The 24337-nt window shown below is 40.0% G+C and overlaps 1 protein-coding gene across 1 annotated transcript in view; it reads right to left on the bottom strand.

Annotated features, from left to right (window-relative positions):
• ngef (neuronal guanine nucleotide exchange factor) overlaps nt 1-24337 on the bottom strand; it is a 64554-nt gene that overhangs the window by 28784 nt on the left and 11433 nt on the right. Inside the window, exons 4-9 of the mRNA XM_046074055.1 lie at nt 22587-22692; nt 21000-21329; nt 20548-20612; nt 15660-15910; nt 5360-5520; nt 5128-5280 (exon numbers count right to left, since the gene is read on the bottom strand). Of these exons, the coding sequence (XP_045930011.1) occupies nt 5128-5280; nt 5360-5520; nt 15660-15910; nt 20548-20612; nt 21000-21329; nt 22587-22692 (1066 nt within the window). The remainder of the gene's footprint in view (nt 1-5127; nt 5281-5359; nt 5521-15659; nt 15911-20547; nt 20613-20999; nt 21330-22586; nt 22693-24337) is intronic.

The following is a 24337-nucleotide window of genomic DNA, read 5'->3' on the forward strand; positions in this document are numbered from 1 at the left end:
GTTAAGATTCTATGAGTATAGGCGCAGCCCTCTAAAGCTGCGTTTCGACCTAAGGAACTATACCCCGGAACTAGGAACCTTTGGAGGAACTCATTGTTTTTCCACCGGAGGGACCAGGGTCTAAATGTAGCTCTGGGGTCTTCATTTTACACCCCAAAAAGTCCCTGCTCGGGGGGTAGTACTTCCCGAAAGTACCAGTACTTTGGGGGGGTGGGTCTTGCATTGCAGTGAATTTCTGCATGGGCGAGTAGAGGCTACTGGCTTTAACTGGAGAATGTAGGGTGATTTTCTACGACTGCTCATCTCTTTTCCACCTTTGTTTGCAAACCAATAAATCACAATCAACAGTCAAATAGCCGCAGATGTCTACCTGAGATCATATGTTGGCATTAAATATATTGGAAATAGCAGCCGGCTTGCAGCGGTGTGTTTACGCTAAATACTGGGTCGTAAGTTGTTTTAAGTTTTAATCAGTCAGGAGGTTTTTACACAGAGCCGAAGTCGGTCTCCTCCTCTCCAAAACAAGCGGGACAGCTGATTACAGCAGGTAATAAAGCTCGTTAAACCTCCCGTTCTTCCAGCGCAGCCGCAGGCAGACATGAGTCCTGCAGCTGATCTACAGCTTTTGTCGGCTGTTGTTTTAATAAACTGTCGCGATTTTATTTTTGTGTTGCTTTCTCTGTGGTGGAGTTATTTTAAGAACTTTATGAGTTTATCCAGTTTATTTGGCTAGTCCTGAACCATCCCTTAGTTATGCTGCTATAGGCCTAGACTGCCGGGGGATTTCCCATGATGCACTGAGCTCCTCTCTCCTCTACTTTCTCTCCCTCTGTATGCAACCTCATCCCATTATTGCATGTTACTAACACAACTTCTCCCCTTTCCGGTAGTCTTGTGCTTTCTCGTCCCTCTCCTCTCTCCTCCTATCACTTCCTGCAGGTGTTTCTGGCTCTGGAGCTGTGGAGTCTGGATCTGTGGCTGCGGGTCACCTGCTGCCCCCGTGTTCCTGCTCGACACCCTCTGCTACAATTATTCCGGACTATTATGTCAATTATGTCCAGACTGTCCAGAACTCAGCTGCCAGGCTTTTAACCAGAACAAAGAAATATGACCACATTACTCCTATTTTAGCTTCATTACACTGGCTCCCAGTGAGTTTTAGAATAGACTTTAAAATTCTATTGATCACTTTTAAAGCTCTTCATGGCCTCTCGCCTTGTTATATTTCTGACCTTTTAGTCCCATACACACCAGCACGTACCTTGAGATCCTCGGGCAGAGGTCTGTTGTCTGTTCCAGAGTCTCGACTGAAAACTAAAGGGGACAGAGTGTTTGCTGTCAGGGCCCCGAGGCTCTGGAACAGCCTGCCCGAGGAAATCAGGTTGGCTGAGTCAGTGAACTCTTTTAAGTCCCTTCTTAAAACATACTTTTATAGGAGAGCCTTTCCCGATCTTATTTGACTTTATTTTATCCCTTTTATTTTATTGTATTTTACTAATTTTATATTTATCTTAAAAGTGTATTTTAGTCTTTTCAGTGTTTTCATGCTTTTATCTTGTATTGTTTTTGTATTATTGTCTTTTGGGTATTATTGTCTTTACACTTGTTAAAGCACTTTGTAACTTGTTTTTGAAAAGTGCTCTACAAATAAAGATTATTGTTATTATTGTTACTAGTCCTATTATTAACATTATGATTATTATCATTAACACTACTATAAATATCTGTACCATTTTTCATTTAGTCTATAGCAACATCACCTTTACTGTCTGTACCTCTGTGTGTATACTGTGTAGGCTGCCTTCCATCCATCTCTCTCTGCCCCCTCTCCCCTCTCTCTCTGTTCCTCTCTTGCTCTCTCTCTCTCTCTCTCTCTCTCCCCCCAACTGGTCAAGGCAGATGGCCGCCCAACCCCGAGCCATGGTTCTGCTCGAGGAATTCTATAACTTGGTTATTGACCACTTCACCACCATGACAGACAGGAGAATGGCCTTACGTTTCAGATAGGGTGAGTGAAATGTCACGAAGTATGGAGGCCTATTTGATACATGCACTGCTACTATGCAAATGTCTGCAATTGTCTTCTGATTGATCTTGTGAATGCTTCTTTTATTCTTAACCCGCACTAAAAGCAGCGGGCTATATATGCTGAGAGAGTGAGAGAGAGAGAGAGCGTACATCTCGGTAAATGCAACTTTCAGCTAACATCAAATAGATGGATTTTCTTGCATCTCCAAAATGTTAGTTCATAAACTGCTGATAGGCCTTTTGATTTTCTGAATACATTTCACACAACCAGTAGGTCTGATAGGTTTTTCCTGTAGCTGGTGTAAGTCCCATTTAGGCTACATTCAGACTGTAGGTTTTTTTTTTGCTCATATGTGACTCAGATCTGATCTTTTTATGAAAATTTGAACAAGCCAAGTCACACGGAATCTGATTTTTTCCAGTTTGGAATTGGGCCACTTCCATATGTGGATCTTTTTAAATGCAACCTCAGTCTGGACACTTATGGAAGATTTAATTGGACTAATATTTGTAACCCACAGAAGACAATCCACAAATGTTTACTATGATTTACAAATGTAACGTGACCCACAAATTGACAGGAAGTAATCCGCAAATGTGTAAAAACAGTTTTGTGTGTACTTATCACTCTGTATTTTTGTGGATATGATTTGACACAACACAAATGTAAAAACACACATTTGTGAATAGTGAAATATTTGTAAATCATAGTACACATTTGTGGATTGTCTTCTGTGGGTTACAAATATTAAAGTCCAATTAAATCTTCCATAGACACTAAGGTTGCAATTGATGCGACTTTGACAGCACTTTAGAGCAGCTGTTGTCACAGTTCTGCTGTAGATGGAGCCGTGGTGAACGAAAAAGCTCTACAAAAGCCTTTATTAAACATTTGGCTCTCTTCCTTCTCTACCTCGCTATCATCTGCCCATAAATTCCCTTTCTTACACATGAAATCCGCCGGACCGCGAGCTCTCTTCTGAGTTACGTACATGTTACTTGTCCGAGCGGACACAGTGGGGAGAGAGAGAAACTGTGGGTGAGGGAGTTGTGGGCAGCGGTGCCGACAGAAACTTTGGACCCCATGACAAAAAATCTAATTGGGCCCCTCTAAAGGCTTGCAACTGTCTTGTTTCTTGTAGTTCAATACTAGTACTAGCACAATATTTACTGATTTGTACATGCAAGTCTGTATATAGTATGCAGTTCACTATTTGATGCAATACTAAAAGCCACCATAAAAAATGTCCATAAGGCAATCTTTTACAGTCTCAATGTATTTTTATAGTAAAATGAACTATCTATAGATGTTATTTAATGGCCATAATTAAATCTAAATGAAATCAAACTGGATTATTTTAATATTGTCTGTAAATTACACGCAGGCTGAGGTAAGCTACTCACTGTTTCCAACTGTCCAGTATCTAGTGCAGTTATTATTTTATTTCATAATGATTATTATGTGAGAAAATAATTTGTGTTTGAATTTCTGTCATTAATAAACATTTCATTTTCTTTTTTGTTACGATAAAAAAAGCAAGAGAGACAGAGAAATCCCCACAGCCTCCCTGGAATGACGCTAACTGGCCTGTCATTCACACAGTGTTGCTCGCCTTCTTCACTGGGACAGGGAGGCTACAGTGATGGGGAGACTGGGGTGCTGCTGAATCATCTGTTGTTAGTCTGCTAAAAGGAGGAGGGACAATGATTTAATATGAATTTCTTGCTAAACGTTTCCCTGCACTGATTAAATGTTGATGAAATGTGGGCTAACACTAGTCTGCAGCTAGCTAGCTTATTTCACTGTGGACATGAAGCCAACAGGTTAACTCCACTCACAGACTAAAGGCTGGCCACCTTTCTTGGTGAAAAACTGGGTTACAGATTGACATCCTTTCCTTTGTCTTTCCTCTCTCTCTTTCCTCTCTTTCCTTTTTTGAAAATCAGATTTTGGTTTACTAGGCAACATTGTTATCACTGTGTTTCAGGCGCATCTACTGACTGCAACTAAACACGTTACTGATGAGTGCGCTAAGGCCGGACCAAACCATTTCATGCAGATACAGGGGGGTGGTCGGTTAATATGGATTTTTACTTTTTGGTCAATGGGGATATTTAACTTCTATTGCCAAAAACAAAGAGATCATTAATTTTATTATTATATTTAAAATACTCAATGATGATGGATTATATAAATATAATTTACTACTACTACTATAATTTACTAGTTTCTACCTATTTTTTGGGGCCCCTGTCAGTGAGGGGCCCTTGGAATTATACTAACTTTTCCCCCCTATAAAGGCGCCCCTGGTTGTGGGGCAGTGGTGTTGTACAGCACCAGAACCGTAAATAAAAGAACAGAAAGGTTTGAACACAGGACAATAAAAAAACGTGAGTCTCCCGTGAGCTAACCTCTTTTGCTCCTTGTTTACTTCTTTAGCCTGCAACAGCATGCTACGAGTGACGTCGTGTTATTCTTCTGCGCATGCGGGTCACTTCACACTGGAGTCTGAAATGGACCACATTTAAACAGTAATGTGAACTGTCAAACAAAAAAATGGGAATTGAGCAGTAAGGCCTGCAGTCTGAAGGTAGCCTTAGTGTCTGCCACCTGAAGAACCTGTCCTCTGCAACATGTGGTGTGTGTTTAATGAAGCGAGACATAGCCCATACATTCATAGTTAACCACACCCTGCAAATCGCATCTGTCATGATCAAACCTGTTAGGGCTGACAACATTCACATACACTGCAATGGAAGAGGGATTTTTTTCCTCATACTTCCTCTCCAAGCATGTATTCATCATCAGTAAGCAAGCCACAAACAATATTGTTCTCTGAACAGGCCTTGTATTATTTAGTGCTTTCAAAAGACAAAAATACTGTCCAATATCAAAAAATCCCAATATATTTGATAAAACACCACCATTTGCTTAAAAAAGAAATGGCTATCTGACTCATTTTTTACTCCACACTTAATTAACAACAATTAACAACTACGTTGTCCAGGTGGCTGAACATGTTAACAAATCTAACTACAAGTACATGAGAAAGGCTTAGTCCACAATGTAACAGATGTATTTCTAAAATAGGAACTCACAAAATGCGTCTGTAGTTCTTCTCTTGGTACACCTGGTTGATGACGTATTTGATGAAGACACTGAAGTGTTCCACAGCGTGGTAGCTGACAATGTCACACACATCAGAAATCAAAATAGACTTCTCAATTCGGTGCTCAAGATCCATCAGGAACCTGAAATATTAAGAGATCATTATCCAGGGATATGAAGCATATCATAAAATAATTTGTGTTAGCAAAGATCTTGTCCTACCTTTCACTGGCTGTCATGACTTCCTCAATGTTAGAGAAGAGAAAATGCACGTCGGATTGGCTGAGAGTGTTGATCAGAAGTGGGTTACGTAGGAAGTGAGTCTCTAAAATTTCCAAACTCTTGTAGTAGGATGCTTCTGAGGAAACAAGTTCAAACATGGCCTAGACAGAAAAGCAAATCATAAGGTCACATTAATACTGGCGGCAGATTCCTATACCTAGTGAGCAGCAGTCAAAGGTCTTCGACCAGGAGTCAGTGGATGGCCAGGGAAAGATTGAGGAGGACCCTCTTTGAACAGAGAGAGAAATTAGCATCTCCCCCATATATTAACACCTGTTGTCATGTAAAAATGTAAATGCTCTGTATTTGCATAGCGCCTTTCCGACCACTCAAAGCGCTGTTACACTACATCGCATTCACCATTCACACACATTCATACACTGGTGGAACAGCCACCAGAGGCGTGGTCATATACTTTGGTGTTCAGTATCTTGCCCAAGGACACTTCAACATGCAACCTGGAGAAGGCGGGAATTGATCCACTGAGCTTTCAATTAACAGGCAAACTGCTCTACCTCCTTAACGACAGCCGCCCCCAAAGTGTGACAAAATTTCCACACTTTGGTCACCTGATGACAACTGAGCAATCTCAGTTGCTCAACAGGACCATACAATGCGGTTGAAAGCTTAGAAAAGCAAGTAAGTGAACCTTTATGCTTATTAAGGTAATTACAGTTATACAAGGTCCATTTTTATAAAAAGCTAATTACCCAGCACATACAAATGTCCTTGGTTGAACAAAGCACTGTGAAATTTGCATCTGGAATGAAGCAGTTTAAGTACTAGCACCTACAAACTATTGTGCAAGTATGCTCACTTCCAGCCACTCACTATTTACTCTGTAAACTTATAGAAGTTATGTTTTACTTTGCATTTAATTGTGGGTTCAACTCAATGTTATCTTTTTGATTTATGTAGTTGTGTTCCCCAAATTTATATTGTAGCTTGTTTATGACATATGATATCCAAGTCAAAATTAGCACAATCATTCCAACTTCAGACATAGGGCGTAACCAGGGGTGGAAATTAACTTTTTGGTTCACCTGCCAATGGGACTGGTAGATGAAAAAATCCAATGGCCAAACATATTTTTATCGGACAAAATAATGAATTTCCTTTTTGTGTCACATATATATTTGTTTCAATCGTTTTATTTGAGATAATAAGGTATTGAGTCGAATATAAACTTAAAGAAGAGGCCAGAGTGAAATTTGAAGGTTAATTATATTATTGCTATTAAATGTACTTAAGACATAATAGAAAATTGTTTTCTAAACTTACAAGACTCTTATTAATCATTCAACAAATCTAATCACTGCTCACTCTTAATCACGCTTTATCATTCAACTTAAACCTCCACATCAGAGACTTTGTACAATCACCCTCTTTGCATGGTCCAGGAAGTCTGGAAGTCCTGGTCCCACAGCATCACAGCTTTTGTGGATCAACATTTTTTTATACAGTCTATGGATCATACTCGTTGATCGGCGTTGCATTGACATGTAATGGTCTTTTTCTACATAACATAAACATAAACAACAACCAATGAACCGTCCTAATCTGTGTGTTACAGCAGGGACAAATTTAAGTGTGAAACACAACAAACAGGAACACCGGGCAGCTGTTAGTTACCGTCAAATAGATATTATATGTTGATATCATGCCGAATACATTTACCCTCCAATGTGGCGGGTAGCCATCCAACATTTAGCTGCCAAACGGAAAATGTACCCGCATTTGGTGCTTGGCGGGTGTTAATTTCCAGCCCTGGGCGCAACTGACAGCTGTAAATTTAATTTAGAGAGGGTAAACATCAGCTTGATCAACTTTCACCCTGAATTCACTTAAGCAACATTGCATTATGGTGGAAACCAAATGAAATACTAGTGCTAACATTAACAACTCTGCACACACAATAATTACTTACCACAAGCTATTTTACGAACTGTATTGCAGCAGACAATGTGCTAATTAATCAAAAAATTAACTCTTGCTCTGTACATGGATAAATGCACAATATTAAACTACATGTAATCAGCTAGGATGCCGATGTGTTTCCAGCAGTCCAGCTTTATTTATTTATTTTTCTTCCAATGTTAGTGCTTGCATAATGTTTTAGAAGGGCCATTATATACGCTTGGCTTTTATTTTGATATATCACTTTCATGTCCGGGTGGCCTGTTTTGATTTTCTTGATGTCTTTCTTCAATAGGAAAAAAAGTAAAAGATAAAGGAATTAGCAAAAAACTAAATTAGACCATTATTTGATTTTGGCTCTCTGATTTTTTGTTTCAGCTCTGTCTGTGGTTTCCTTCATTTCTCCTAGACACAAATGAGCTACTTTTAATACTAGAGCTTTTTCTCCTACTTCTCAAATTCAGCTCAGGAGAAACAACCATATACAATTTCATTTATGTCTGACTCTGAACTGAACTTACTCTTAAATAAGTGTAATCTAAGTCTCCTGAACATGGGACCATGAGATCAGAGAAAAAGCTCAAAGAAAACTCAGCTATGACTCCTAGGATCTTATGAATCTTCCCAAATATGTCTAAGTTTCCTCATAGTGACCTCAATAGCAAATAACTCATCTGTGTCATCTGATCAAAACTGATCTTAAAGAAGTCTAAGATACAGTATGTCTCAGTCTTAGGCTACGTTCAGACTGCAGGCCTTAATGCTCAATTCCCAGATCCGATGTTTTTTGTTTGACAGTTCACATTACTGTTTAAATGTGGCCCATATCAGACTCCAGTGTGAACTGTCCGAGGCGTGAAAGTGACCCGCATGCGCAGAAGAATAACACGACGTCACAAGCAGCAGCAGCTGTTGCAGGCTACAGAAGTAAGCAAAGAGCCACAGAGGTTAGCCATTTTCTGTCCAGTATTACCTGTCTAATAATTAATGTGCAATATTCTCTGCTGCTATTTATTCACTAGTCCTTTTTGGTTCACCATAATAATTCTTAATAATGTAAATATTGTACATACCCAGACACCTTTATATTTGTCTTTATTTTTTATATTTATACTATTATATTTATATACTCTTTATCTATCTACCTTTGATAAGTGCAATTGTGACAAAAGAATTTCCCCTCGGGGATCAATAAAGTATTTCTGATTCTGATCATGAAAAACTCAATGAGAGTGAAGTATGGGAACATCAATCAGGTAAATGTGTTCTCTCCTCTACAAGTCTGATGTAGATCTCACTTAGCCTGTGTGCAGCTGCAGTGAATCTCTCTGTCTGTCCTGCTAACCAGCTAAGGAGCACAGCTCTTGTCAGAAATGCTCACACGTCTTTGAGCAAGAGTCCAAGTCAAGTCTCAAGTCACTCATAGTTATAATGAATGTTTCTATCACCTGCTGTGTTCAATCCAGGCTGCTTATAACACTGCATAGCTACAAGATATTCTGTAACTGTAACTGTTTTTCACTTACAGAGCACAACCATGTAATGTGCAATGCAATTAATTACAGCTTATTAACTATCCTACTGTAAGCCAACATGTCACATTCTGCGTGTCTGCTATGCTTAGATTCGCTCTCTGTGAGTTTTGTTTATTGGTCAGTTCTGTATCTGTTGTGTTTTGGTATTTTCCTTATTTCTGATCTGTTCCATGTTTAGTGTTGTTCTGTTTCCTGGTTGGTCCTGTCTCTGTTCCCTACCCCGTTCTGTTTAGCAGTTGGTCCATGTTTTCTGTGGGGTTTTGTTCCTTGTTTAGCCTTGTTTATTCCATTGTTCATTTACATGTTCGGTTTAGCTCACTTAGTACCCGTCTGTCTTTTATCTTAGGTTGAGCCCTGCATTGTAGTTCTGTGTCTTAGTTAATGTCTATGTATTTACTCCTAGTTTTGTCTTTCCATTATTTTGGCTTTGTCTGCTCTGTGTTCTGTTCTGTCTGTTTTCCCTGTTGGTTGTAGGTTATTTGTATTATTTTGTGATCTGTCTGCTGATGTTCTGGATTAGTTTGTTATTTATATTATTCTAATCTGTTACTTCTGTTCTTATTTTGATATGGTCTATGTTTAGTGTTCAGTCACCTGTGTTCTGTCTGTCTCTCTGTTTTCCCCTGCTGTCTTGTTAGTCAAATGTTTGCTGTTTCTGTTCAGTCTCCATCCAGTCATTGTCATGTGATGAGTGTTCTGCCTGTCTCTGTGATGCCTGATCAGCTGTGCCTGCTGCATGTAAGCCTGAATTGTTATGTTTGGATTAAAACCTGTGCTCCTTCAGTCAACTTTCCAGTGTCTTGCATTTGGGCTCTCTCCTGCTTTGCATTAATCAAAACCCTGACACAGCACATCCCGCAAACTCTCAAATCCAGTGTAACGCTAACGAAATAAAACTGTAAAGTTACATGATCAACAATAAACCTGTAACCTGTTTTTCACAGAGCACAACCATGTAGCCTTATGCACAATAATGAGTCTACAACTAATGACAGTTTATAAACTACTGTAAGTCAACACCCCCCCAGACTCTCAAACCAGTGTAATGTTATAACTAAATAAAACTCTAACGTTGCATGATCAACAATAAACCAGTAACCTGTTTTTCACAGAGCACAACCATGTAATGTGCATTGCAATCAATGACAGCTTAAACTAGTGTAAGGCAACACATCCCCCACACTCTCAAACCAATGTAACGTTAACTAAATAAAACGGTAACGGTACGCGGGACGTAAACGATTATGTTAATCGACCACCACAACTATGGCAAGTAAATAAATGTTCATTCATTTTTTCATAACGAGCGACAGTCGGAGTTAACATCCCAAAGGTCGTAACTAAAGCAAGAAGCAAGCTAACGTTAGATGGCCAATGCTGCGCTAAACATGTTTACTAACCACAGGTTACTAACCTATTTTGGGCCTTGTTGTATGAAGTTTTAAAGCCAAAGTTTATGATGAATGGCTCAGCAGCTGCCGGTGTTTGTTGTCCTCTGTCACTTGTGGCCGCGCGCAGCAGATACTATGTGTTATGTAGGCAGGTTATAAGTAACAGAGGGAGAGGAATAACAACAAGCTCATCAGACGTTTCCTAAAAATAAACATTGTTCATGAGTCCCAGACCTCGAGTCTCAAGTCACTGTGTATGTGACTTAAGTCCGAGTCTGAGTCTCAAACTCGAGTCCCCATCTCTGGCTATTGTCTGTCGTGTCTTGGTTGCTTGCCAGACTGTGACTGTACAATGTTAGAGTGAAATACAACTATTTACTACTTTTGATAAACGCAGACGGGCCACAGCGTTTAAAAACTGTAGCTGGGAATGATGACCTCGTTGCGCGTGGAAATATATGCACGTGCAAGAAATTAAACTCTTTTATTTGAGCAAGAAACATCTGTGGGACCAATCCAGACAGGATGTGATGGCACTCCTCATACATCATTTAAAAACAAGACAGTGAAGTTTAGTTACAGCTATGGATCCAACAGTGGATACACATTGACTATTAAAATGTTGATTAGCGGGGCAGACTGGGCAATATAGATGCACATCTCAGTAAATAATAAGGATCACGTATTCAGCCCAGTCATTTTATATATAGTGTTTTATATTTGAAAATGTATTTAAGGAAACTTGGAGGAGCCAGCTTGAATGGGCCTGATGCAACTTAATATAGAAAATATCTATAATTTATAGGGGCTATGCTGAAGTTTGTCAGTAGAGTAGAGCACAGCTGATCCACATCCAGCCTGAGCCAGTACCAGCACAGACCAAGTCCAGAATTTTTTAGCAGGTCACACAGACCTAAGTCAAACACAGGCAGCCTCAGACAGTACGAGCACAGCCAGAGATGTACAGCCAGCATCAGATACAAGCAGCTCAGACCCTAATGGAACAGATGCTGATCCATCACATGACCCAGCAGATTGGCCCCCAGTCTTATCAGACTTTATTAGGACTGGGATTTGTGTAGAAGAGTTTTCCATTCAGGCTTCTTTATACTCCTGCGTAGGGTCTACGTGCGTAGCTACGCCGCATTTATACTTGTGCGTAGCTGTGTCCGTCATTCTGCAATTACACCCTCGAACGCTAGTTGGCAGTAGCGCCACAGCGTCCACTGTGTTGACTTTTGCCCGGCGAGCAAGCTAGCTTCCGGTTTAGCCCTCCACTAACAGGAATTAGTGATGGCAAGTTTGAGTCTTTTGACAGACTCTTTCATACAAATCTCGTTCATTAAAATTAACTAATCTTTTTTTTGAGTCATTCCATTCATTTCATTCATTTGAACTAGGCTGGTTATTGCTGCGCTGCAGCCCTCTAGTGGGTGATTAAAAAACAGCGCGTTCTCAAACACTGAAGGCTGCCTGGCTGACTCAAACAGACCCACAGTTGAGAGTCGTGAACTAATCAATTCTGTTTCCTGTGCTGACGGAGCCCATGCAGCTGCTGTGTGACGAGTGAACGCAAGAGTCCAAAATCCTTCACGCATGAGTGAAAATGAACGAATTACTCACTGAGACAACCCGTTCCTCCCGAGTCATACACACGATTAGGTCTTATGAACGAAACGTTCTTTGAACGACACAACACTAACGGGAATGGGGGTAAAATTGTATACGTGCGGCTGATATAGCCGTTTCAAATGTTATCGACCAAGTGGATCACATTCTGATTCTCTATAACTTATAATGCTGTATTCAAACCCGTCTTGAGTGAATTTAAAAAGATAGATTGCTTTTTGTAAGATCAATAGATTTAAATGTGTAGTACTTTTTACTTTTGATTACTTAAGTATTTTTAAAAGCGGGTACTTTTTTACTTTTACTTGAGTAGGTTTATACTGGATGACTTTTACTTTTATTTGAGTAATATTTTTATGTGGTATCTGTACTTTTACTTAAGTAGGAAAATTGAGTACTTCTTCCACCACTGTTTTTCAGCTAGAGGTTGAACTAATCCATGCTCGTTGCATGACAACATTTCATTTACTGCATTTAGCCAACATGATACGCAGGTTTTTCAGTAACTAGATGTATATTTTTTTATTAGATAGGCTCAGCAATGTGAGCACAGCTAAATGTATTGGATGATTTGTCACACTCTGCCTGTCAGCCATGCCAAGTTTTGCACTCTTGAGTTTTGGTCAGTTGATTATCTGTTATTTTGGTCTGTTGGGTATTGGGGTTCTGTCTTGTCTATCGTCTAGTGTTCAGTAACCTGTGTCATGTCTGTTCCCACAGTTATCACTCTGCCTGCCTGAGTCTCGTTTGACTCATGTCCCTCACCTGTGTACCTCCTCCCAGCTCTTATCCCTGTGTCTATATCCTTGCTTGTTTCCCTCAGTCTTTGTCTGGTCATTGTTGTGTTTAGATGCTCTGTCTGTTGTTGTGGTTTGTAGCCAGCCTTGCCCTGTCTCCTGTGTGTTTTTTTTTTTATATCTGCCTGTAACTTTGTCTGCCAGTATTTTGGATTTGTGTTTCCCCCATGCCCTTGTGGATTCTCCATTGGACTCAGCCACTGCCTGTAAGTAGTGATGGCGAGATGAAGCTTCATGAAGCATTGAAGCTTTCCATCCAATTGGTTCACTCATGGGCCGAAGCTTCACGGTGCTTCATTTGATGGGGCGGCTGTGGCTCAGGAGGTAGAGCGGGTTGGCCGTTAATCGGAAGGTCGGCGGTTCAATCCCTGGCTCCCCCTGGTTGCGTGTCGAAGTGTCCTTGGGCAAGATACTGAACCCCGATTCGCCCCTGGCGGCTGTTCCGGCAGTGTATGAATGTGTGTGAATGTTACTTTCCGTTTGAGCACTTAGGCTCGCGCTTTGAGTGGTCGAAAAGACTAGAAAGGCGCTATACAAGTACAGAGCATTTACATTTGCTCTACTGTGCCATCATTATATTATTATTTGATCAAAGCAATTCTGACATAATTTGATAAACTTTCTTAGCCATTTAAAATGAGCTGTAGATAAAATCTAATTTGTTCAAGTTCAAAAGTCCACAAAATGTTGAGGAGGGTCCATTGCATTTTGCTGCTCCTTTCGAATCGCAGGCCAAACCCGCAAACCATCTCCTGAATCGGTCACGAACGTCACCACATAACACGTCATCAGCACAAGCCTCAATACGCGCTTCACAAAAATCATCCTGCATTACTCGACACAGGCTTCGAAAGCCTCGATACGGACGGACACGTCACAAGTGTACTTGCTTTTGGTTTAATAAACCTTTCTTTGAACGGAACCTGCCAGCTGTGAGTCCTCCAACCTGCCGCCCAACCACGCACCCTAACATGATTATGAAAACAGTTTGAGCTAGAGTGAATATTATAAATTGTTGCAAAACTTCAGTATAAAGGTTAGATCGTGGTAAGTAACATTACTGTATTGAATGAACTGTGGTGGTGTCCTGCACTGTTAAGTTGCATTGTATATTATGTAGTTCATAAGTTACAGCAACTGAAACGGTGGAGAAGCTAATAGCTAAAAGTTAATTAATATTACAACAATGGCTAAATCTACATCTGTCAACCGCAGAGGTTCTCTCCACCTGGAGGAGAAATTAGTATAAATTTGTTTTAGTACATTATTATAACAAATGAAACGTTTAATGTTAGTATAATACTATACAGTTTATTTGGCTAGTGTATGCCTACAGATTGTTTATAGTAGGCCTATTTGTCCCATTTCAACAGGTTATTGACATTCAACAATTCATCTGATTCACAAATAAAACTCTTTTCTGTCTTACAGTTTAGGGCTAATATTAGTGTTCATTCTAATTTCTAGTATTCTAGCATAGCAATAGTGTTAAAGGCCAGCAACACTTGGAACCTTCCACCCCTTATTTTGTGATACCCCCCACTTTAAGGGGGGCCCTTAAAGTAGTATGTTCTATCCGCCCAGCGCAGTTCACAAGATCATGGAGAGATCTGAGTTATATTAATTCCAGTTAGACTTTCATTATGGTATGTCAATCTCATTCATTAAATCCTTGTGGCTTCAGCACAAAACGTAAATGTTTTTTAGATGGAGTTTGTGTTGGAGTCTGTGCTGGGAGATGTCGTTTTTTTTGGTGTTGGCGGACACTTCATTAGCTGCGTGTTGTGATTAGGCCTTGCCTCCTCCTATTTCCTAGCGTCTTCCGTGTAGTTCCCTCCCCTGCTGTTCCTGTCTGTCTCGTTTGTCATGTGCTGTGTGTATGTGTTCATTGGCGTGTCCGACCCTGGCTCCTCTCCACCGGCAGAGTCTCACACCTGTGGCTAATCCAGTAATCACCACCTGCAGCCAAATACCCTGGTTGAGCTCCCACTCTTTGCCAGTTTACCTCCTGTGGTACAATTGCTCTGGCCAAATTCTCATCTGTTTTGAGTGTTCAGTGAACTGTTTCTTTGTCCACCTCAGTATCGCCTGAGACGCTGCCCGCCTCCCTACCTGAACTCAGCCTGCCAAGCCACGCCACCTTGTACAGAACAAAAGGACGCCATTACCAAGCCCCGCACTGTCTGGAGATCCCTGCTCCGTCCCAACCTCCTGCTCCTTTCCCTGCACCATTTACAATAAATCTGATCCTGTGTTTGACATCTCACTTGTGTCCGCCTCTGAGTCCTCCAGTCTAGCCTAACCCTGTGCTGTTGTTCCTGTACGAGGCAAGGGGCTTGGGAGCGTACATGCAGGAAATGCACCCAATCCGTTCACACGACAGACAATAGTGGTTGTTCCGAGGGATCGGGAAAGCAGGCGTTCATTTTCATGTGAGGTTACAGACTGTTCACAAATGGGCGTTAAAGTGATTTCTTTGAAAAACTACATATAGCCCTTTAACTCTAACATGCTACATTTTCACACAGGATCATTTCATAGTTTAACACAATGGAACAGAGGATGGCAGGTTTAAAACCTAGTGTCATTTAATAAACTCGATGATTTACCTGTTTCAAATGTCATGCTACTTGCAGCCAAAAAAGCAGATACTCCAGCATGCATTGACCATGAAAAGTACCGTCTTCTCCTCTATTTTGTGAAAGAGTTAGGCGCTGTCTTCTTCATCCTCTTTACACATACATTATCTAAACCAAGAACCACTTCTGCCTGTTGTCACACTGACCATGATGGCTAACATCCGCCAGCTTGTCTGTATTCAGGTCCTTCTTGGATTCCTAGGTTGCCTTGCGCACCTTTAATATTGACTTCTTTAACAGTAAAGAGTGAAACCTAATGCTTACCTCTTGAATGCAATGTTTTAACATTTGTACTGATCCAAATAATCCTTCCCCCTTACAGAATTGCTCACCTCTTGCATTATGATTTCTTTCTGCGGTAGCTGGGTGAGTAGGCCGCTGGCCTGCACAGCTTCCAGGTTCTGCCACAAGCTCAGTGAGCGATCACTGTTCCTCAGCTGCAGCTGTAACACAGGGGGGGACATGACACCAGATTTTGCCACCACAGACCCTGCTGTGACCCCAGGTGAAAGGTTCTCACGCCACCGCCGTTGCTCAATCTCCTGCTGCTTGGAGGTGTCCCTGTATTCCTGGTACAGACAGGCTGGAGGGTCAAAAGAAAATGAATCAGGCAATAGGAACACATGTTGAAATTCTTTTTGCTTTTTGCAAATGCCTAGATTATCACTGTGCCTCAGTGACAATTTTGAGACATAAGGAACAGCTTTAGAAAAGTCCTGCCACACTTCTTAGAGAGCCTCTGTTAGTCACAGGTGATGAGTACCTGGGCAGATGTGACACCCTACATAGCTACATCACAGCATTTCCTGGTAAAAAGAAGCAAACAATTAAGAACCAACTGAACTTGCCTGTTCATTTGAGACCAACAAATTATAGTTGACTGGGCAATGCAGAAAAGACTGCTTTATATGAAGTGAGGGTAACTCTTTGGGCGTGTCAAAGTCATTGAATCTTGTTGCAAAGTTGTCCTTCATTGTACTTAACAAACTGGACATTACTTGAATGATGTTTGTCAGGGTGATCAGACGAGGAAAATAACTAGTTTCTTGTCACAATCCCGTCTGTGTGTCTTGTTGGGGAGTCTGGGTTTTGGTTCCATGTCTTTGTTCTCAGTCCTGTGCCTTAGTTCATGTCTTAGTATTTGCTTCTAGTTCTCTGTCTGCATTATTTTGGTTTAGTCTGCTCTGTACTCTGTGTTCTAGTTCTGTGTTGTCATTTAGGTTCTGTCTGTTATGATCCCTGTGTTATAGTTGGTCGGTGTTTGTCTGTTTACATGGGTTTCTGTTGTCTGAAGTTAGATTTTTGTCTGGTATTTTGTAACATGTGTTCTGTCTGTGTTGGTTATTATTTTGCCCCATATCTGCCTGTCAAGTGTTCTGTCTGTTCCCCCAGTTAATCACTCTGCCTGCCTGTCTCTCTGTTTTCCTCGTTAACCTTGATTCCTGTCACATGTGTTGCTCCGCCCTGCTCGTTAGTCCCTGTGTATATATGCCTTTCTTTGTCCGGTTTTTGTAGTGTGTGTGTATGCTCTGTTATGTTGTATGAAGGAGTGTTCTGTCTGTTGCTGTTTCTTCGTCGTTTTTACAAGTCAACTACATGTAAGCCTGATATTCTGCTTCTGTTGGATTAAATCCCCTGAACTGAATCTCTGCCTTGGTGTCTTGCTTTTGGGTAGTGATGGGAAAAGCGAGGCTTTGTGAAACATTGAAACGTTTGAAGTAATTGTGCTGGAATTGGGTCGAGGCTTCGAAACACTGTGTCCACTGTGACACCTACTGGTCACTTTTGATATCGACACATCTTGGTAGGGGTTTCATTGAAACAATGACTGACCCGCGTTTACAATTCTAAACATCTTATCGATACGTGACCAACAGGATTTCGGAGAAATCACCATACAACAAACAAACAAATGCCTTCAGATTGTCAGAGACAGCAGATGGGGATTGCAATAAAAGTGTGTTTAAATAAAACACATCTGTGTGTTGTTTCATAAGTACTCACTCATTTAGCTGACGCTTTTCTTAAAAGGGAATCACAATTGCTATGTCAGAGGGCGCAGCTTGGGAGCAATTAGGGGTAAAGTGTCTTGCTCAGGGACACATGTATCACAGTGGGAATCGAACCCAGGTCACACACCAAAGGCATATGTCTTAACCACTACCCCCATAGAGACAACTTGTTCATGTTCAGAATCGGAATACTTTATTGATCTCTGAGGGTGAATTCTTGCAGATACTCGCAAGACATAAAAGGATTAGGAATAATAGGTAGTTGAAGTTAGTGAGTAGAGATTATAATAAAGTATACAAATCTAAGAATATAGCCTAATAATGGTAATAAATGTGGATATCTACAGTTTTATACCATAGCTTATTAACAAAGGTGTAGATATAGGCCCTATACATTTGTTATATGTCAAGAATTGTCTTCAGAAATATTCAGCTGTTTTGGGGCTGAGTCTGTTTTTTTTTTTCATAATTGACATCACCTGCCTTGGAAAAATTTGGTCACATGGAACATTTTTTACTGGCAAAGATAAATATTTTTTTTGCCATCATAGGCCTACAGGTGCAGATATAGCTACTACAGCACGTCGCTCAAATAAACCAAATGACTGTGTGTCCTTGGGTCAAATCTGTCAAATGAGTTTAAAGCTGATGTGCAGTTTGTTCCAAACAGTGTGAATCAAGCGTAGAAGCGGCAGGTGTGCCACCTGTCGAAACAGGAGTGAAACGCACCAAAGCCTCGCTTCACTGCGGTCACGTGACAATGACGTTTTGAACCACGCTTTGGAGCAGTGTTTCTAAACGCCTGTGCTTCGGGATCTCGACACAGCGTTGACACGTCAGTATCGAGCGTCCCATCCCTACTTTTGGGCTCACACTCTTGCTTGCACTCGTTCTGTAAACCGTGACATTTCTTTTGAAACAGTTATTTTTTCAACAAGATCAACCACTGTTGTAATCCCAGATTAAGTAAATTTCAATGATAAAATATGTCACTTAAAAAGCACATCTCTGACACAAGCGAGATATGCTGGCTGCAGCAGTGGAGTGATTTGATCCTTGTGCAATAGCAGACAGTTGTGCAGGGAGTGCTTTAAATCTTCCTGGTTTTTAAATGTGTTACCTTCCATTTGCTAGCAATATAATGTTTATAGCCCTTGTCATTTTGGAGATATTAAATTTGGGCATGCATTTTCGAGATAGGCACCTTACCCATGGGCCTAGTGAAGAGGTTAAAAGATGTGGAATTATTATTGTTAAGATGTCGGCCATATTATCTTCCCAGAGGATTCTCCAGTGTTTTTGTTGTTGCCGTTTACATTCCTCTAGATACAAATTCAAAAATGCAGGAACTGTTTAAGGTCATCAGCAGTCACATGACAAAACAACGTGATGTTATTGTTTTTATTGTAGCTGGTGATTTTCCTCACATCTGTTTTACCTTAATTCCACCAGCATGTCCACATCCCCACTAGAGGAACAAATACCCTGGACCACGCTTACATGAATATTCCTGGAAGCTACAAAGCCCTCCCATCCCCATTCTATCAGACCATTGTTTCTGAGTTTTGCAAGATCTCCCCTCTTTCCCTCTGGACTCCTATAGCCCAGTGCCCACCCCTTACAAATGCCAATCAAACACAAGGAACGTGAAACAAACAACAACTAATGAACCCCCCATAATCCATGTGTTACAGGAACCCCACAGGAACTGCTGTTAGGCTACGTTCAGACTGCAGGCCTTGATGCTTAATTCCTATTTTTTTTACCAGATCCGATTTTTTTGTTTTGTTGACAGTTGACATTTTGTTTGACAGTTTACTCCAGTGTGCACGCAGCCTGAAAGTGACCCGCATGCGCAGAAGAATAACACAACGTCACACGTAGCATGCTGTTGCAGGATGTAAACAAGGAGCAACAGAGGTTAGCTCACGGGAGACTCACGTTTTTTATTGTCCTCTCATGAGTCACATTTCTCCAGAATTATGACAAGTGTTCAAACCTTTCTGTTCTTTTATTTACGGTTCTGGTGCTGTACAGCAACTGCCCCACTTTAATGCTCACCTCGAAGAAAGCAAGCCAGCAGAGGCAGCGTGATGCTTTGCCACAGCACACCTTCAGATGTCTCCAGACTCCAAACCACATTCTTCCCTAAGGCTTTGAGACTTCTTCATTCATCCTCAACACTCCACAATGTAAAATAATTTTATTTATATGAGTGATAATTATTTATTCACTCAGCTACTGTTAATATTTTTTGCATATATATTTTGTGAGTAGCATAAAGGGAACTACAACTTAATTCCATTATACAACCTTGTGTTGAATCTATCATGTATCTTGTTTGCAAATAATGTTAATTGCCTAATTTAGATATTAACAATAACCTGCATCACTGTACTAATAATTGAAGTGTGTGTGTGTGTGTGTGTATGTATATATATATATATACACACACTAATGCTTAAATTATGAGAGATTTTACTTGTGTTCACTATAGCCAGCAATAGCAACCAGACGATAAGAGAAAAAACTGGAAATGGAACAAATAATATTAAAGATAACAGTTTCAAGTTTCTTCCTCCATGTGTGTGGCAATAAGTGATTAGTGAATATAGGTTTGGTTAAGTTTATTCAACTAAAACATTTGATAAGAGCAGATGCACTTTTCAGGGAACATTGGCTATGTGTATATCAAGAGAGAAGGTGATGTTGGACAACAACGATCTGTTACATAATCTCCTTCAGTCGTATATTGCAGATAGCTTTGGTGGGCGTAGAACTGCACTGAGAATTACATAAGAGAGAAATGTGCACACACAGCCAAAGAAATGCACAGGGAGAGAAACAGTGCCTATACATATATCTGTAAACCTTATGGAAAGTCTTTTCCTTAGTCCTGCTGTCTAGAAAGAATCTGGACTAATCCTCACAAATAACCATTATCCTGTGTACACAGTGAACTATACTATGGTAAGTAGTATGCCAACATAGCCAGCTATCAGCTTAGAGAGGTACACTTACAGAATGACTCAAAGATATGCAGTGACAGATACAACTCAGTACACAATACTGAAGCCTTATCAAGCCCGTTAGGTAAACAGTTATGCACTGTATAAAAAAAGATATTTGCATATGTGTTGGATCAGTTAATGACTTCATATTAATGATCATATTTGATAGCGGAATTTAAATTATACGCTTTCCTCACCAATGTTTTTAATGATGTTGAGGCTGTGGCTGATAGTCTGGGAGCTCTCTCTATTGCTCAGCAGCCTGAAAAGACAGAAAAAGGGATACAGATTTTTGGACAGGCAGGCAGGTAGTATATTATATGTATTCTTCATTTTACCATTAAAAATGATGTAGTAGTACTGTTGGTGCATTACATCACACAGACACACAATGATGAGTTCTTTGCACTTCTCCATTAAACCAAACGAAGAGAACCCTAGCACCAGGAAAGCTTTTTGCTTTGCTGGAAATATAAAAACATCGACCGGCACCTCTTCACATTCAGTCTTTCCAAGACTAATAATAATTCTTCCAATCTCTGAGCAAAAGTACTAAAACCTTTACTCAATGATATCTTATTTACTATCAACACAAACACATAGCCTTTTCATTTCTGTCCTTTACATCTGCAATGTTGTTTGGTCTGACCTGAGGTTGAATTTATCCCGGTCTGCTCCATCAGAAATGGGCTGTTGTGAGCTCATGGTTTCTCCTCTGATCTCCTGTACAGTGCAAGCTGTGGCTGTTTGCTCAGACAACTTGTTTATGTCTCCGCTATAAATGCTGTGGGTCTGGTAGCTGATCATGTCAGCTGTAACATCTCTATGCAGGCTGTTGGAGGCAGCCGATATGTCTACACTCCTCTCTCCTCCCACTCCTCCTTTTCTCCTATCCACGGCATCCCTGTTGGCATGTCTGCTGCTGGCATCACCATTGCTGGGCAACACAGTTCTGGAATGATGGCGCTGTGGTGAAAGTCTACATATGACAGCAAAAAGACACTTTAGAATCACATCACAGCCATCTACATCTTCACCTACAGGAGTGTGCTTGCAAAGTGCAAAAAAAAAATAAAATCTCTGCAAACATGTTGTTTTTGAGTTTTCCTTTTTAAGAACTGCCACATTTTATTTTAGGATGTTTTAGAACTTTTTTTGTAAGATTTAGAATTTTCAAACACTTAGTTTCAACCTTTCAGAACTGTACTTTCAGTTTTGAAAAATGGCAGGATATTTATCCCATACACACAGCAGATGCCATAAATTAAACATATCCACCAGCAGTTGGCATCTTGTGATATTTGAGAGTTTTACTGGACCCTTGCATATTTTTACTGGCCCAGGAGAAAAAAGAGAAAAATAACACTGCAAGTTTATTAATCGTGCACTATATATACATTGTAATTATTTATTCAAACAACAAAAAACTTTCTTCTACATTGTAAAGATTGTACATTTTAATACACATTTTTGATGAATGCGTTTTCCCATTAATGTGCTATTTGCTTCTGCATGTTTAAAAATACAAAGACAGGGAGGGACTGCAGGCTGCTTTGACATACATATTGGCATTCACGTTTACTTTCTGTAATACTGTAAAACATTCAAAAATGACTGTATACTGTATATATATATATATATATATATATATATATATATATATATATATATATATATATATATATATATATATATGGACTGTATATATACTGCATATACTGTAATATTGTCAATAAAGATGGATATAAAAAATCCTGTCCATTCAAATAATGCAAAACCTAAAATTGTTGTGTAACCTCATGACTTCATTATATCGACTGACTTTCTCTTGGCACCCCCGACACTGATTGACTTCCAACATCCCTGGCTTTCTGAAATTTAGGTGACCAAAGGATTGGAAGTTTTTTGCAGAATACTCATTAAATTGTAGCTATTAGCTTATCTAGAAATACAAAACGCAACCTCTAACCTCTCAACCTCTAGCATACTGCTTTCTGGGATCACAGTCTTCTGAGTAGAAATGAATACATCAGAAGACTGTTGTTTGAGTGACAATGAATTATCCTTCAGAGAGATTGAATGGGGTGTGTGCTTATCACAGACAATAAGACAATGACAGTACCCAGTATGAAATATAAAAGTGACGTGTGTGAAGTGTTTAAACAAAGCTGTATGTGCTTTCTGGGTGTGCCTGTGTTCAGTGATAGGGTTGGGCAGTGAAGGCATGCAGACTCACCGTCTTGTCCCAGGCAACAAAGGTGATTTGTGTGGTAAGGGAGCATTAGAGGAGGAGACTCCTGCTCTGTTGCATGGACCATGATCCAAAATAGGTCTTGTAGAATCTGGAAAGAGAGACGGAAAGAGAGAGAGAAACAAGCAAAAGAATAAAGTGTCTTAATAATCAGGTACAATAGTGAGGACAAGGAAATTAAACTTATCCTTCCAAAACCAATCACTTGTTTGCTCATATTTTTGGGCTAGCACACTTCAAATGTAAAAGCATTTTTCTGTTCATTTTAATTAAGTAATAATGTATTGTATTATACATACTGTAATCAATGCAGTGAAGTTTTGGATCTGAACACATCAAGTAAATGAAACAACAATTAGGATCAATGAGCATAATGATAGGTATTTTAACAACAGAGAATAATTTGTTTTAATTTAAGTTATGCATCGACATTGTATGAGCATAATGTATTTCAATGCGAAACATGTCTCGCTAAATGTTTTTTTTGTTGTACTCAGTCAGTGTTAGTTATAATTGTGAAGAAAAAGTATTTTTTTGATGATCTGTTGTGTTTTTTGTACTAAGAGTGGCGAGTTGAGTTTAACAGCATTCAAATTGTGCAATCATCTGATAATGCATCAGTGCTATTTTTTTACGCAGTAACAGAATCTCTTGTTGGTACTGCACGTCACTGTAGCAGTCCCAACGTGTGTGGGTGTGTGCTATGAATATTCCACTGAGAGTAGACTTTGACTTGTGCCTTTCCACATAATACATTTGAAAAACCTCTGGACAGATTACAAAGATTGAGTTAGCTGAATAAAATGCACTAAAGCCCTGAGGATATGCTGCTGATCAAGCAGCCTCTATAATATTAAAATGAATCAGTGCGCCATTGAACCTGCTGACACCCGGGCTATAATCAGGATCCAAGCTGAAAAAGACTTTGCTTTAATAACGGACATCTGCATCCTATTTATTGCTGTGTGCTTTCGTGCGTAGAGCGTTGCATTTTGTATCGGTAGTGCGCTACTGGCTCTTTACTTGTGTTGTTCCTGAAACTGTGTATGAAGCCAATAACCAAAGTCCAGTAACACTGCTGCCGAATAATGAAAGTTAGAGCAGATGATAGTGGTGTGTTGGCTGAAGTTGATGTGCTAAGGTTAAATAAATCCAATTGTAGCCTACCTTTTAAAGAGCAGCTGCCAGTGGTTCTTTGTTTATTGTGTTTTAATAACAGCTTGTTGTGACGGTCAGTGCTCAGATTCTACCTTCACTGTCCACCTTATTAATGTAAAATATTATTTAAATAGGCTATTGGCATTTATAGGTGGGCAAACCACTCTTTGAGACTTTCAACTATGGTTTTTGGTCACTGATTCCAGGGTGGTGCCCATATTGATTAATCTTGATTAATAATTTTTTGTAATATTAACAACTTTATTAATATTTGAAATATCTTGATTTTTGCTAACAACCAAACCTGCCCCTACCAGATCCCAACATAATGTATTAAGTGGTACAAAAATATAGGACATAAAAAATGCACAGCACAGTTAAAACAATGTTGCAAAGCAGTGCAATATAAATACTATGGCGGCTGACATCATTTAATGCAGTGGTTCCCAAACTTTTTTTCCTTGGCGCTCCCTCTACTTTTATCTAAGAAAAGCTTAGCCCCCCCAACAGCTGGCAAAAACACGCATGCAGAAAAGGATGATGTAATTACTTTTCAAATGATACTTCCATGGCTCTGT

The sequence above is a fragment of the Micropterus dolomieu genome, linkage group LG17, assembly GCF_021292245.1.
Source record: "Micropterus dolomieu isolate WLL.071019.BEF.003 ecotype Adirondacks linkage group LG17, ASM2129224v1, whole genome shotgun sequence".
In the NCBI taxonomy this organism is placed as follows: Eukaryota; Metazoa; Chordata; class Actinopteri; order Centrarchiformes; family Centrarchidae; genus Micropterus; species Micropterus dolomieu.